We start from the raw sequence: 15,169 nt of genomic DNA, 5'->3' as shown, positions 1-15,169 counted from the left end.
GGAAACCCAAATCAGATCAAAACGAATAAAAATTGATATTTATAATCGAATCTGAAGCCGATCGTTTAGTTTCATTTGGCTTTCTGTAAAACACCTTCATTCATGCCAATATGGAGGAGTAGTAGGATGGTTAGGAGCCTGGGAGAGGTCATAGGTTCAACTGTGCTACCGACAGCATATGTACCCAAAAAAAACACACCTTTCATTCAAGTCGAACACGGTTTTAGGTTCGGTTTCACATTTGGGTTATTTACCGAAACTGTAAAAGAAAATCAGGTTTGGAGTTTTCGCGCCTTCGAAATTTCAGGTATGGCTTGGTACGCAATAGATGGCTGATTTGAATTTGTACGGTTCTATCTTCTCTGTTGTTACTTTTTTTGGGGTTTTTATCTTTGGGGAATAGCATTCTTAGGTTGGGGGCGTTATCATGGTTGAGCAATTGAAGAGCATGCGAAGATGTCAGTCTGGTGCGGTCAGGTCATATGTCGTCCTATTTCAGTTACGACTTTCATCAAGCACTTGGTGACATCGAAGACACCACCAAAATGGCCTTGCAACCGCAGCAACAGGAATACCTTGACGACTACAACTATCAAATGTCTCAGCTCTCCACACTTTGAAAACCTTTCTTCCCGCCAAAAAGAGCAAATCTCCGTTTACGCCAATGCCCTTTTGGAATGGAATCAGGTGAACTCATATCTCTGTGTGTGTTTGTGCGTCGATCTAAATTCTCACGTGTTTCTGAATGTTGATCGTGCAGCGAATGAATCTTACTGCTGTTGCAGAGATGAGCGAGGTAATGACAAGGCACGTTGAAGACTCCCTGGCAATCATCCCTCCAATCCAGAATTCTTATCTTTCTCATTGTAATTCTTCTTCATGCGACAACCTCAATCTTGTTGACGTTGGGAGCGGCCCAGGACTCCCGGGGTTAATCCTTGCCATTGCTTGCCCAAGTGAGTTTCACACGTTAACCCGAATAAAAACAGTTCAGGTTGCTATTCTTCTGGATTTGAATTTACTTCAAATTTAGTTGAAATAAATCAATAGGTGTTCTCCCCTCCTTCCCCTCACTGGATTTCATTGTCCTTGTTTTATTTCATCTATTATGCTGATTTTTCTTGCGTATTTCTCTTAGGTTGGAGAGTTACCCTTTTGGAGTCCATGAATAAACGTTGCCTCTTCTTGGACCACGCGATAGGGGTCACTGGTTTGACAAATGTGCAAGTCTTACGTTCAAGAGCAGAGGTGTTTAGGCTTTAATCGTTTTGTGATGTTTCTTGCATGCTCCATAACTGACTAAGATTTCAGTCTTTTATCATATGGCAATTTATTTCTTGCATTTTATTTTCCGGTGTGGATTTAGTCTAGTGATACTTCATTCATTAATGTTAATATTCTCGTATGACCATGTTGGACTATGTCTCTCCATAATGTCTAAACCAAGGTTTGTTTGTATTTGGGCTTTGCCATAGTTCTGGTGTTGGCAGGAAGTTGTTTCCTCTGAGAGGAAGTTATAAACATTTATATACTCATCATTATGCTTCTGCATCACGTAAATCAGAGTTGCTCATGTGTCTAGTGTTAAGCTCCAATCCTAATTGTTTGCATAATGGAACATTTTCTCTTATGTAAGCTGTGTGCGGAAGATGGAGAAACTACTCAGGAATTCAAGTGAAACGAACATGGTGGCAAAATTTTGAGGAAGAAGCACTTTATGCCTAAAGATTCTAATGTGAACTCTGAGCAGTGATGACTTAAACTTGTTTGCTTTAAATATAAGGATTCTCAGTTACCTAAGCTGAATTGTGTTTAATGTAGTGTATCATGAACAAGACTAGACTAATATCATCTGAGAAATGAATTGCTGAAGAAACCAAGCCTACTGTCAGGGACCAAGTTGTGACATCTGACAAGAAAATAATACAGATATCTAGAAATAACTTTCTGATGAATACTTATTGACTGTTATAAACTCTCTGCTTGAAGGGGAATCTTGAATTAAACTGCAGTAAGAAATGTTACATCAGCTGATTGAATACATTTGAGCTTGTATTTAGTTTGATCACCGTATTGATGTTAACTTTTTTAGTTTAGATTATCTACATTGAACTTACTGTTTACATAGAATTTCCTGTTGACGTAGGTACCTCCCACCTCTTAAATATGATTTGCATGTCTCACTGTCCACTAGCTTTTGCTATCTGTTTTACTTCTTTTGTCTGGTGGAATATAGTGTGTCCTAATGGTGAGGTTTTTAGTTGGCTGCACGTATATTATGAAACATCTAGTTTGACCTGGCGTGACAAGCATTTCTATGATCTTGCATGATATATATTTGGCATAGACTTTCAAATTTCTTTATTTCCTCCTCCTTTTCTAATTTTATTTGGAATATTTTGTATATTCGTTATCAGTGGATGCTCTGTTTGTATCTGATCTATATCATTGTTTTAACTGCTTGATGTCTTCTTTGCATACGCCGTCCAATATGCATCCCTCCTTGTCTCTCTCTGCGATTCCTGTAAACTGTATTCTAAATCTTTTGTACAACAGAGTGTTGGCCAGAAACTTGAATTCAGAGAGGTGTTTGATGTTGCAGTTGCAAGAGCTGTAGCAGAAATGAGAGTTCTAGGTCAGATCCAGAATACCTCTAATGTGCATTTCTTTCATTTACCATTGAATGTTTTAGTTAGTACTTGAGTTTGGCTGCTGACATTCTGTTTTCTACTTGTCAGCTGAGTACTGCCTACCTCTGGTTCGAGTTGGTGGCTTGTTTGTGGCTGCAAAGGGCCATGATCCTCAGGTACTATTTCTTTGCTTCCGTGCTTTCTGTTTCCTGGCTATTACTCAATGTCTTGGAAGGATTGTGCTACCTATATGGCATATTTTCAAACCAAGGTTACTGTCAAAGCTGTTTCACATGTCTAATGACATAGGCGAGCCATTCCAATTTATCTAGATTCTTTCCTCTAGGCTGAGCTTTTTTTGCAAAAATCATATTGATATTTCATAGAGAAAATCTCAATAGTTATGTTGCCAAACCAGCCCTTTATTGCTGTTCACGGAATTGTACTTGCGTTAGAATCACCTTTGGCATCAGTGTCAGGTTTGTATTTACAATAATCAAAACACCTTTTTCCTCTCTTTGTAAACTATTTGACAACATTTGGAATCCATCTTATATATCATGCACAATCACAAGAAAAAACTTTTGAGAATGGCATATGGTCCGTAAGCCCAATAGGTTATTAATGTGGATGGCGTTCACGTTTTCTTTTACCACACACCATAACTGCTTGACAGCATCTTTGAATGCCCTTTATCATTTCACAAGTCAATTCCCTATATCTGAACCAATGTTGTTATCCCGTACCCAATGAACCCCCACCCAAAAAAAAAAAAAAAAATACAAAACAGATAGAAAGAAAAAATGTTGATCAAGCTTATGATCTTCTTCTGCCAATAGGACGAAGTCAGAAATGCAGAAAAAGCAATTCAACTGATGGGAGCTTCCATTTTGCACCTAGACTCAGGTATGGTATTATTAAATTTGTTTTGGCTTATCATTTTTTAACAATTATTGTGAGATTAACATACATCACTGAGTGATTGAATTGCTTGCATGGATGTAAGCATTTTTTTAATTGTTATTTCACTTTTTGTTCCTTTGGTCCTAAATGAATTTTGACTGACTATTAAATGAACCACATTGTTCTTTTGCTGGTTAAATCAGCTGATACTGAGTGCAAGTGCTTGATAAATAATTGTCTACTTAAAATCAGTTAACACCAAGTGACCAAAGGCAAGCATGCCTCATTGGAACTTGCTGATATAACTTCATTGAGTGATTTAGATGCAAAACTGCTGGCTCTTAGTTTTTACCTCAGATTAAGTTCTACAAAAGCATGGAAATAGTGGATACATTTTATTCGTACCAGGTCATATGCATTTTCACCTAAGTTTCAAACTTTCAACTAATATGTTGTTTATTATATACAGTTGAATCACACAGCCCTTATGGGCAGAGAACTGCCATAATTTGTCTAAAAGAACGGCCAACTCCAAAGAAGTATCCCCGTGACCCTGGTACACCAACAAAGTCACCATTGTAGACCATCCAGGGTGAGACTTGTTGCTTTCTGTTATCGATCAGGGACTTTGAAATGGACAAGACAATCCGCCTCTGTTCTCCTTGGGAAGTTGATGTTGCTTGATCAAATTTGGATTCAATGGAACTCGAGCTTAAATTTAGTTGTCCCTTCTTGTAAACCTCTGTTCTTATTGGTTTTTTGTTTACCTTTTCTTTTTGGGTGCCATTTAGAATTTCCCATCAGGTGATTGAAGTGGATTCGTTTGTTCATCATGATGGGATGATCGTCTTTCCACTGGTAAGGCATCTCCATTCATTGTATTGGAAGCTCCCAAATTCTTTACCTAGCTCTTGAGTCTTGCCATGAGTTATTTGGATTATATTTGCCCCCACCTTTCTCACTTGCCATCTGTGTTCAATATGAATATTCTAAACTTCCTAGCAACAGCATGATATATAATAATACAAAACTAATATTAATGTTTAATCAAAAGCAAAGATTTTACTGGTGAAGTATTATTGTTTACACAAAAGTATCTGCTATGCTGAACAACTTTGTTGTTTTTTAATAGTTGGTGATAACCAAGTCATCAAGGGACTTATTATTTTGTTGTTATAAATAGGTTGCACACTGACATATAGCTTTTGCTAGGAAAAGTGAATCTAAACTGAAGGGAAAAGAATTGCCACGTTGCTAGGGGATTCTTTATTATGCTCTTACATACTCTAGTTATATAGGCTCTATGTGAATGATGTTGTTCTCTTTTCTTGTGTTGTTGTGGTAGATATATCCATCCCTATATTGGCATCAACCCCTCCCTAAACAAAAACCAAAACATGAAAAAGCTTTCCCATGAAGCCAGATCCTCACCTTCTTTAGAATCCCTCAAGTCCTTAACCTCTTTTCGACTACACTCTCTTATCCTCTATGATAAAAACCAATCGGCAATGCCCAGCCAAGAAAAAAAACTCCAATCAGCAACTGTCCGTTGGTGAGGCATACGAAACCATTCCCAGTCCGGCGTGTTGTGGGGAAACTCACAACAGAATGGCATTTCGCATGGATTGACACATGGTTGTAGATGATATGCAGGATATCCTTTCATGTTAAAGAGGGAGGGACAGGGTGGGGTTGGTTGCAGCCTACCTTGTTAGTATTTTTAGAATGGATGACTCTGCATAGTGATATTTGAGGAACTTGATCCCTTTATTATTCAATAGAAATTTAGGTTAAAAGTTTTATTGAAACACTACTATTCCTTCTTTTATTTTTCCGGTAAGGATTAAAAAACTACCATGATAGTGCTGTATTCATGTGGCCCAAGTACCTGAACACACGTAACCAGTCTAGGAGGAAAAATAGGCTTATCAGAACTAGAAATAATGTGATAATGTGGTGATCTTTCTGCAATCCTTTTCAAGTAGAACTTTTCTACCAAAGCCCAAAATTAATGATCTCAGCATTCTGTCAATGATACAAGCTTGAAAAGGATTGGATAAAGTGTTTTCTTATGAAAACACCATTAAGGATGGATGACTTTTAACCTAACTTCCAACCCACTTTAATTAATTTAATGGTTCAATGTTTAAACTATTTTCTTTTTTACAAAAGAAAATATTGAGTGATTTTAAACTGATGGAGCTCCTCTACTTTTATTGTGGGTGCATCCATTGTTCACCCATGCAGTATGGGCGTGTACATCAGCACTGATGTTGCCAGTTATTCCTAGACATCATGATTTAAATGAGAGTTGCTGTTCATATTTGTTTTTAATATACTTACACTAAGTATGTCCATGTATTTATTATTGTAGTCCCCCCTTTTGGTAGCCGAGTATTTATTCTATAATATCTTTTGTTTGTCCATATGCCTGGCACATGTTTTGGACACTTTTATTCATTTTTTCCCCTTTCTCTCTTTGAAGTTTAAACCATGATTATGTATGCCTTAAAACCGTTGAATTGGGATGGGAGAAGGTCAAAAATGTAATTGCAATTCCTCCTCTGACTGCATCCACGGATGATCATTTATAAGACTTTTGCAAAAGCAAGATTTTGAGAATGATTAAATGACATAACGAAGCTAGTGTCAACATTATGGTAGGCACAATGTGCCAGAGAGCCCTAGAGAACTCTATTCTTTTGAGCTTATTCTGATTCTACCATGTTCCTAATGTTCCTAATCTCCTCGAGTTGATTCTTGAAGCCGCACTGTTTTCTGAAAAAGTAAATGTTTTCAGGAGCTTTCTGAAATAAATAATATGAAATCCTCCATTATATTTAAATATTGTTACCTAAATATGTATATTTTACAAGGAAGAATTACATTTTTTTGGGTAGAAAGAATGGGTCACGCAGGACCCAATAGAAAACAAAATAAGAGAAAATTAATTTGGTCCAGCCAATATATCAGCTTGAAGAAGTTCCTCTAATTTTGGGAATGGTTTTTGTAGGATTTTTAAAATTTCCATTTCATCATAGAACAATGAAGAATTGCATTAGTTGTTATTAACCATATGATTTCTCACCATTTTGATTTCCTTTGAAAGTGATTTCAAATATTAAATTTCTTCAAGCGCTTTGGAATAATTTATGAGGAACCCTTCTGCTGGCCATTTTCATTTATTAAACTTGCCTCCGAAGAGAACCCAGATGCTTTTTTCTACCAGTCTTAATTTGGGACTTAGCTTTTTTTAGACTATTTTTTTTGTTAGGTGAGAAACCCTTTACATAAGTAGTAATTAGAGCAAATTACACGGTATCCACTATATTAGGGGTGAAACTAGTTACCATCCACTATTGTTTAAAAAATTACATGGCACCCACATGCATAATTACGAGTTATTTACAATTTAATTTATTGTTAAAATAGGTTACTAATTATCCAAATGCCTTTATTTTTATTTAAATCATTTAAAATATGAATTTTAAATATATTAAATGCCCTTTGGGTAGAAAATGACAATAATGCCTCTAATTTTGATTTAGCAAATGACACTAATACCTTTACTATCATTTTAGTGATTGAAAATTTGAAATCAAATTACGTAAATGCCTTTTAGTAAGTGAAATGGTGGCATTATTGTCATTTTCCTATTTAGAGGGTATTTACGTAATTTTAAATATAAAATATAAATAAAAGTAAGGACATTTAGATAATTTTATAACTCATTTAACAACAAATTTAATTGTGGGTAACTTGCATGCAAGTGGGAGCCATGAAATTTTTGAGACAACAGTGAGTAGTCACTAATTTCACCCCAAATATAGGGGGTACTTGTAATTTGCTCTAGTGATTATTTATGTTTTCTAGAAGTTTATGTATAAGAATTAAGGATTTTGCTTGGGTTTTGCATATTTAATGTGCAGGACCGTCAAGTCAAGCCAGCCGTCAGATTGGAATTTTGGTCAAAATTTTGATTTCGATCATTAAAATTCAATGGTTGAGATTCAATTTCGAACAAGATTTCGAATCCAATGGTTTGAAATCTCGACTTGACGCATGACCCAAGTAAAACTACATAATTAATCTTCCCCCTAATGGTATTTTAACCCTATCAAATAGATTGATATTTAGTATATACTGGAATGGTGACATTGTCAAGCCAATGATTACAGTGGAAGATTCACCAGAAGACCTGGAAAATGTCGAGCAGAATCTGGGTTTGTCTAGAATATTGAGGGGAGTGTTGGTTGTGACTTCACTTATTATTTGCTGACTTTTTCTTAACTAAAAGGAAATTTATCTGGATACTCTAGACAGCAAAGACTTCTATACGTTTTTGTGAAATCAGAACGCTTAAAGAATGCAGGATAGGGTGTGCACTTTGGTGGAAAATTTTCACGTCAATAGTGAGAGGAAGGGAGGGATTCCCAATCTACACAGGTCTAGTGCATCTTGTATATGAATGTATGTAAGGTATTCAAATAGAATCCGTCATATGGGAATTTATCTAAATTACGTTGAATGTGAGTGATAGACATGTATCATTCATCTATAGAGAAATATATAGTCTATTTCTTTGTAAATATCCTCTGATAAATTTTATGTAAACACCTTACATGCATTCATGTATATAAAAATTAGAGAAGAGAGAGATTCCATCCTATGCCTTTATCAACTTAATTTGAGAGATGTCAAAATGGTATGGTCGTTAATATAATCACATTCATCTATACTTCAGGATCCATTAAAAGAATATCAACAGTTTAAGAGTACATTTTATTATTAATGTGAATAAATATCTTATCATATTCCTGTGAATCTGGACTGGCTTGACTTGTATGTGATCCGCAGAGGTATGGCAGTTTAACTAATATTAATCCAGTTTGTTAGATTAATTGTTTATACTATATAATTTGCTTTGATTATACATGAGAAGACAAAAGGGAATGTTTGGGAGAATGTGTGCTTTTGTCCAGAACATGAAAGAGAGTAAGAACTCTTCTTGATGTCGGCTACATGACTAATTTATTTTACGATTACTAATTAATAGGTTTTACACTCATTTGTTTCCTGGAATCCTGTAACAGAACCAATCATCATTTTTAAGAAGAATAAACTTTTGAAGAAGTTTGAAATTAAGGGATTCATGTTAGAAAAGAGGTTGGCAAGGTAGACCCCTTTCTTCTTATCTCCTTGCAGGCTTTTCAAGTAAAAGATATTATACTTCTGAGTGCTTTCTAATCACCTGCCATGCGCTAAAGACAGTATATACAGGAACCATTTCAGCCACCTTCCTTATCTATTTACCATGAAAAACAGTTAAAAAGAGTCCACATTTCTGGGTAGATCTTCATTAAAAAAATTATTTTTTAGGTTTACTTTACTGAAAGAAATTATCTTAAGTTTTAGAAAGAAACTTTAGGTTCATCTCACTGACTTAAATTCAGCTGTCCTGTTGGGGGTTCTGCAATGTATCTTTCTTTGCAATTTCTAACTCTCATAGTTCTTTTATCTGAATAAATCATTAAAACTTAATGTAGAAAGAGAATAAAAAAATCATGTATTTGATCAGATGTAGTAAATTGAAATTCTGTACCACTGAAAGCCACTTCATCGTTCGAGAAACTAAAAGCAAACAGTTTCTTCAATGTCTAGGTGAGGCTTTGGTGGGGAACGGAGGGGATTGTCAACCCTTAGTCAACTTCGTCAATGGTATGCGGAGGTTCCTATATCCATTCACAATGTGGTTAAGGACATCAATTTCTTGGCCTCTAAATTCTTAGATTGTGTGTTTGTTTTTTCTCCAAGGGAGACTAACAGCTGTGCTGACTCCGGCTGGATGGCTGTTCGGCGGCGGTTCTTGGCCGGTCCCTTCTTGGTTATCCGCTTTGACCGGATGTTGGCTTCTTTGGTTGTGATTTGAATTACCAAAAAAAAAAGACGTTAATATGCTATCTTTTACTATTAGATGTCACCAACCCGGAAGGGAGGAAGGGAGGAAGGGAGGAAGGGAGGAAGAAAAAAAAAATGAAGAATTAAGAAAACCTTCAAATAAATACTCTCCTTATCTTCAAGAAACTAACCAGGGGGAAAAAAGTTAATTAAATGGAAAACCTGGAAGTTGAAAGTTGAAACCAAACAAACCCAGATGCTTATAGAGAAGGAACCGAAATCTGCCAGACTCTAATGTTACAGTCCAAGCTGCCACTGTAAACCAGATAAGAATTTGTAGAAGAAGAGCTTGTGGTGGAGGAATCATAACGATCAATGGCGGCAGTAAGACACTTGACAGGTCCACTATGTCCTTCTAAGACTGCTAAACAGCAATAACTCTTAGCCACACTTCTCTTCCAAATCCTCACAGTCTTGTCCGCCGATCCACTGCAAACCAAATCAGACACCACAGCCAAACACAGAATGGCCTTACTATGTCCCCTCAGCGCCCCAACCACCACCATATGCTGCCCTCCTCCGCCGCTGGAGGTGGCACTGCTGTCCTTTTCCCAGACAACGATGGATCGATCACAGGCGCCGGAATACATCACAGACCCATCAGTTGTAAGAACTAATGCATTAACTGCGGATTTGTGTTTTTCAAGAGTTGCCACCAATGAATGGTTTTTGTCACCTGGAAGCTTTCCCCAGACCTTAATTTTGGTATCTGCTGAGCCCGTGTAGAGGAAGCCATCGTTCGATAAGGCCAAGGCATTGATGGCATCGTCGTGTGCGTTAGCGACCGATTCGAGGCACCTGAAATCGGAAGTTCGCCAGAGCTTGAAGGTTCGATCCCAAGAGACGGAGTAGAGAAGAGAGCCGTCATGGGAGAGAGCAAGCGCAGAGATGGTGTCGACGTGATGAACCCAGGTGCATTTCTTGTGGCGGCGCACCTGGACGTGATTCTTGGGCAGGAGCAGACGCAGGAAACGATCGGTGACCGTGGGAAGAGTGGCTAAGAGCTTGTATAGGTGGTGGGAATTGTTAATATCTTCTTCATTGTGGTGGTTGTTATCGATACGCCAGACTCGGATCTTGTGATCCTGGTGGGCGCTGAATAATTTATCACCAGAAATGACAAGAGACTTGACGGCGCCCTTGCCGACGGCGACGATGTTGTTAGAGGAAGAAGAGGGGGAAGAGTTGGAGTTCGAATTAGGAGGGTGGCGAGGCCAGCATCGGATTTCACGGTCGGAGGAGCCGCTGTAGAGGAATTTCCCGGCGAGGGCTAGGGAGAAGACGTAGGAGGAGTGGCCTTTAAGAGTTGAGATGCAGTGGTATGTTGTTGGAGGACAAGAGCTCTGGTAGTAGTGATGGTTTGGTTGTGAGCCTTGTATGGTGAGGGAGGGAACGGAAGGTAAACTTGGTTGGGATGAGAGAGAGGCTGATGACTCAGAATGGAGGAGCAGCTGCTGCTGCCGCTGCTGGTTTGAGTTTGATTCAGAATCGTTTTCTGAGTTACATGTTAATGGACATGGCAGTATTCCCATCTTCTTCTTCTTCTCCTTTCAAGTTTCAAGGCCAAGAATAAGCTGGGTAGTAGTTAGTAGATCAGCTAACTTGGATGACTTAAAAGGGGGAGGAAGAGGTAGTGAACAATGAGTAACTTGTGAGGTTTTGAAAGGGGAAAAAGCAGGGAAGGCACATTCGGTATTCTTGGTAGGATGAGAGTTGGCAATGGTTATGAACCTGTGTTTGTCTGTATCTATATAAACTAGGAGGGCTGAGGTGATCATTTTACTTTGAAAAACTTTTCTTTCAATAAGATATATATAAAAAAGAGGGAAAAAGAAACTATTTGGTGTATCAAAAGTTATCCCATGTAAGTACGATTATCTATCTATTTAGAGTAGGTTAAATAGTCTGATCTAATTTGTTTCATCAATTTCTGAGTTTTTGGTGTACATCGATCAAGTACTTAACATGTATATCAAAATTCAAAAACTAGGTACCACATCTGCGATTTGACCATAAGACTTACATTGGTGGTGGTCTTCAATAACCAGCTCACACTAGTCTGAAAGGTAAGCTAGTGCTCATTCCTAGTTGACTTGTTTTATAAGTTGGGGCCGAACCCTCCTAGGGAATGCTTCTGGGTTATATTTGCTAGTTCTTTTCGGCCAATTGATTATGTCTTGCGCACTCCCTTGACTTATACAGATGTCTCTGTACTTTGTAATTTGTATTATATGATATACTTTCTATTATATGACATGTTGACATAAAACCCTTTCATATATAATAAAACTTTTACTCATCAATAATGGACTGAAAATATATGTATATGATCATCTAGAATTCTCTCACCTATAAAAGAATGAACAACTTTCTTTCTTATTTTGGGAAGTGGGGGGGGGGGGGGGGAAGATTAGTGTACATGATATATGGTTTTATTTATGTATTTATTTATTTATAGGTTTTTTATTTTTATTATTTATAATTCCCTTACCTTTTGGTGTTCCTATAATTTTGCTCAAGTTGGGCACTACAAGTGAATATTCGGGTATTTCTTACAACCCTATGATCATATGGTGAATTGTCAATGAGTAGCTAAAGAAAATTCAAATTTCCTACTTCAAATACTTGTGGCTAAAACTTACCATCATTTTCATCTTATCAACACTATTATGTCCTAACCCAATAAAATGTGACCGAGCAAGCAATGGTTTTATATTTAAAAATATATATATATATATATTTCTAATCTTGATTATAATTAAATAAATGTTTCAAAACTAAACTTTAATAGATATAAATGGGAGAGAAAATGAAGGATGAAAAAAAGAGGTCAGTACTCTTTCTTCTTCAATTTAAGCATTTAGACACAAACAAAATGATAAATAGTTTTTCTAATCCCATTCTATAGAAACAGTATATGCAGGAGTTTTTGAGTGTTGATACAACCATATGGATAAAGCAGGGAAAATCAAAATTATTTTTCTAACAGCTGATTAGGCTATAATTTAATAAAATTATTTTCATCCCATTGTCTATGGATAAGAAATCTCAACAATGAAACAAGGAGTAGAGGACAATATAGGTAAGCAACTTAGCAACTTGGCAACTTATTAACTGTTTTTCTTGTGTCAAGACCTTCGTGGCCAATTAGTCCTTCTAAATTCATATTCTTGGCATGGATCTTATGTTATCTTGTTATCATTTTCTTCTATTCTCTTGAGGGGGATGATTTTTTTTTTTCTTTTCTTTTTTTTAGTTGGAACTTGAGAGGGATAAATGACTCACAAGGTTCTCTTGGCAAGCTGTGTTTGGTTGTAGAAATAAAGTCCTTTTAAGTAGTACTTTTTTTTTAAAGAACAAATTTTTTTTTGGACTATAACTCAAAATTTTAGCCAAATTATTAAAGTTCCCTTATAGAGATAAATACAGAAAAAAAAAGAAGGATAACTTTTGTAGTTTTAGCTTTTTTTATTTTTTATTTTGCTATAAATTAAAGTTATACTATTGAGATGTTTGTCTAAGCTTCTTAACACATACAAATTCAGTCATTTAATTAATATTTTGATATAAAAAATATCAAAAGTTTACCCTTGATAGGGTGACATAAAAGAACTAAAAATATAAATACACAAATATAAAAAAAATTGCTCAGTTGCTTGTTTCTTTAATTTCTTTTTCCATTTAGTTAGTACAAATAGCAATTCTTTTAGAGAAGCCTTTAGTGGCTGTCCCAGTCTACATTGTCAGCATTGGTTATTGGCTGTTTTCCCTTTTTGGAAGGGGACTATTTAATAAAGTTGGTGGAGAGCCCAAATGGGAGACCTCCTTCAAGCCTCAACGAAGGTTAGAGTGAGAAATATTTTTTTTTTTCCAAAACAAATAAATAGCGATTAAATTAGATGAAAGAGTTAAGGTCATAAGACCCATACAAATGGGAGGGAGAAACATAAATGTTAGATAATGAAGGCCCTCTGACACTTCCCTGTGTTTTTAATCTTATGGGACTCAGAAACTTTCACAACCTTCCAATCTCCTCTCTTTTCTCTTGATATTATTCCATTTCCTCTGCCATTCCCAAAGTTTCAACTATGTTCCCAAATTCCAAGGTCCAACCCGTACCTTTTCTTTGGGTTGGTGCCTTAAATAATAGTTGACACTGGAGTAATGGGTTGGTTGGCACACCATTAATCATATATTATTATAACTGTCTTTTCAAACTTGAAAAAGAATTAAGGTCATAATGATCAATTTTTTATTTAAGATTGGGTATTTTTCTATTCCTCCTTAGGGTCTGTCGTCTGGATTACCACACATAGGGTCAGATGCTAAATGCACTCGACCATAGTAGACTCCCCCCCCCCCCAAAGAAAGTGTACATAGAGGGTGGTTTCACTTTCACCAGTCATTTTCTCCGAGGAATAATGGCTATTGAGAAAGTGGTATTAGAGTTCCTGTGAGCTGTTTAGCATTTTCTACAACTCATCCCTGATGGGGTAATGCTACAAACATTTCAATTCAAAAACTATTGAGCATTCAACTCCAGGTCACACCTTGCATGGCATGCATTGAACCATGGATACAGATTAGCATGCAAGAGACAAAGCATGGTTGGCCCATGACACAGGTCCTTCTCAAGAAGCAATTGTTGTCTGTAACCAATCAGAATTTCCTCACCTACCCAGGAAAAAGGTTTCAGAAAGATGATGGTAAATTGTATTGGGGACCAAAAGAAAAGGATGAGTTGTGTGACTTGAAGGAATTTCAAAAGCTCTTCTAGATGATAAATGTCTGTTTGGTGGTTCATAAAACTGTTTAACAATGCCAAGAAGGTAAGTTGTCACTTGTCAGGTTGACCAGCCAACAAGGAGAGCTCAGGATTTTGAGTTCAGAAGAGTATAGAAATATGGTATTTTGTCAAACAGAGCGGCCTTCAATGGGAAAAATGCAGTAAAGAGTGGATTGTTAGAGGTTGGTGAGGGTAGCGAAGGATCGAACGGGAGATTATCAGGTTTCTTTAAGGTAGGGTCCATCGCACATTTCTGCACCTCAACCCCATCGACCCTATATTTACCCAATCAAAACATTTTGTTAATAAGAGTAAGTTTGAAAAGATGGGTTACATGCTTGTCGCTTCCCTTCTGTCCATCCACAATAAATCCCAGCAAATTAAAATGGCAGAGCAGTACATCAGAATTGCTTGTAGTTTATGTTGAAAACGACCTGATCTTGGGTAATCTGCAATACTTCAAAACAGTAAAAACGTAGAGTAGATAAAGTTATTTCCCCCCCCCCCCCTCCTAATCTGGTTATAATTATGCACTAATGGTAGTTAAGTTGCGTGAGATCTCTATACAATAATTATGTTTAACTGACTCATAGAATGTTCAGCAATTGTAGATCACTCTGTATCATCAATTTGTGAACCCTTTCAAATCTCTGTAGAAAATTTTGGATCACAATTCACAATTCCATGTAGCAGGTTGGAAATTGTTGGAAAGAAACCTCAGGATTACTGACTTTACCATACTTGAAGAAATCAGAAATCAAAGACGTAAACATTTCAGAGTCTCTATGGCATTAACTTGAGCACCACGCAGAACCTAAAATCTCCTCATATGTGGGGTATGGTGTTTCATCAAACTTTAACTCTGGGTGCTAAGAATCTTCTTTGCAGGTTT

The 15,169-nt window shown here is 36.7% G+C and overlaps 2 protein-coding genes across 9 annotated transcripts; one reads left to right on the top strand and one right to left on the bottom strand.

Annotated features, from left to right (window-relative positions):
- The first annotated feature begins 78 nt into the window (after window positions 1–78).
- Window positions 79–11,741, top strand: LOC149020484 (S-adenosyl-L-methionine-dependent methyltransferases superfamily protein). Of its 8 annotated transcripts, none has more exons than XR_016172204.1 (9): window positions 326–687; window positions 761–956; window positions 1,139–1,248; window positions 2,557–2,635; window positions 2,739–2,806; window positions 3,470–3,536; window positions 4,003–4,125; window positions 4,325–4,391; window positions 11,482–11,741. XR_016172204.1 is itself a non-coding variant. In XM_089148635.1 (8 exons), exons 2-8 carry the CDS (start codon window positions 457–459, stop codon window positions 4,113–4,115), a joined length of 864 nt encoding a protein of 287 aa, XP_089004761.1. In that variant the 5' UTR covers window positions 79–307; window positions 404–456; the 3' UTR covers window positions 4,116–5,266. The 8 variants fall into 8 exon arrangements, 4 of the variants coding, with proteins under 4 accessions (XP_089004761.1, XP_089004762.1, XP_089004763.1 ...); XR_016172205.1 differs by lacking the exon at window positions 11,482–11,741 and adding an exon at window positions 5,781–6,301; XM_089148635.1 differs by lacking the exon at window positions 11,482–11,741 and adding an exon at window positions 79–307 and having other exon boundaries at window positions 404–687; window positions 4,003–5,266.
- On the bottom strand, window positions 9,536–11,201 carry LOC149020485 (protein JINGUBANG-like). Its single transcript, XM_089148633.1, has one exon. It carries the CDS (start codon window positions 11,021–11,023, stop codon window positions 9,692–9,694), a length of 1,332 nt encoding a protein of 443 aa, XP_089004759.1. The 5' UTR covers window positions 11,024–11,201; the 3' UTR covers window positions 9,536–9,691.
- Window positions 11,742–15,169: the final 3,428 nt, after the last annotated feature.

This window comes from Hakea prostrata, chromosome 3, assembly GCF_041222555.1.
Source record: "Hakea prostrata isolate BN-2017 chromosome 3, UWA_Hpros_2, whole genome shotgun sequence".
Lineage (NCBI taxonomy): Eukaryota > Viridiplantae > Streptophyta > Magnoliopsida > Proteales > Proteaceae > Hakea > Hakea prostrata.
The sequence above is the reverse complement of the archived record's forward strand: the minus strand, read 5'-3'. Positions and strand labels throughout refer to the sequence as shown.

What these genes read in the sequence shown, in the direction of transcription:
- LOC149020484 (XM_089148635.1), top strand. Translation starts at nt 457, where the DNA reads ATGTCAGTCTGGTGCGGTCAGGTCATATGTCGTCCTATTTCAGTTACG. An exon ending in CCCTTTTGGAATGGAATCAG is followed by an intron (nt 688 to 760) that starts GTGAACTCATAT and finishes TTGATCGTGCAG; the next exon opens with CGAATGAATCTTACTGCTGT. An exon ending in AGCAGAAATGAGAGTTCTAG is followed by an intron (nt 2,636 to 2,738) that starts GTCAGATCCAGA and finishes TCTACTTGTCAG; the next exon opens with CTGAGTACTGCCTACCTCTG.
- LOC149020485 (XM_089148633.1), bottom strand. Translation starts at nt 11,023, where the DNA reads ATGGGAATACTGCCATGTCCATTAACATGTAACTCAGAAAACGATTCT.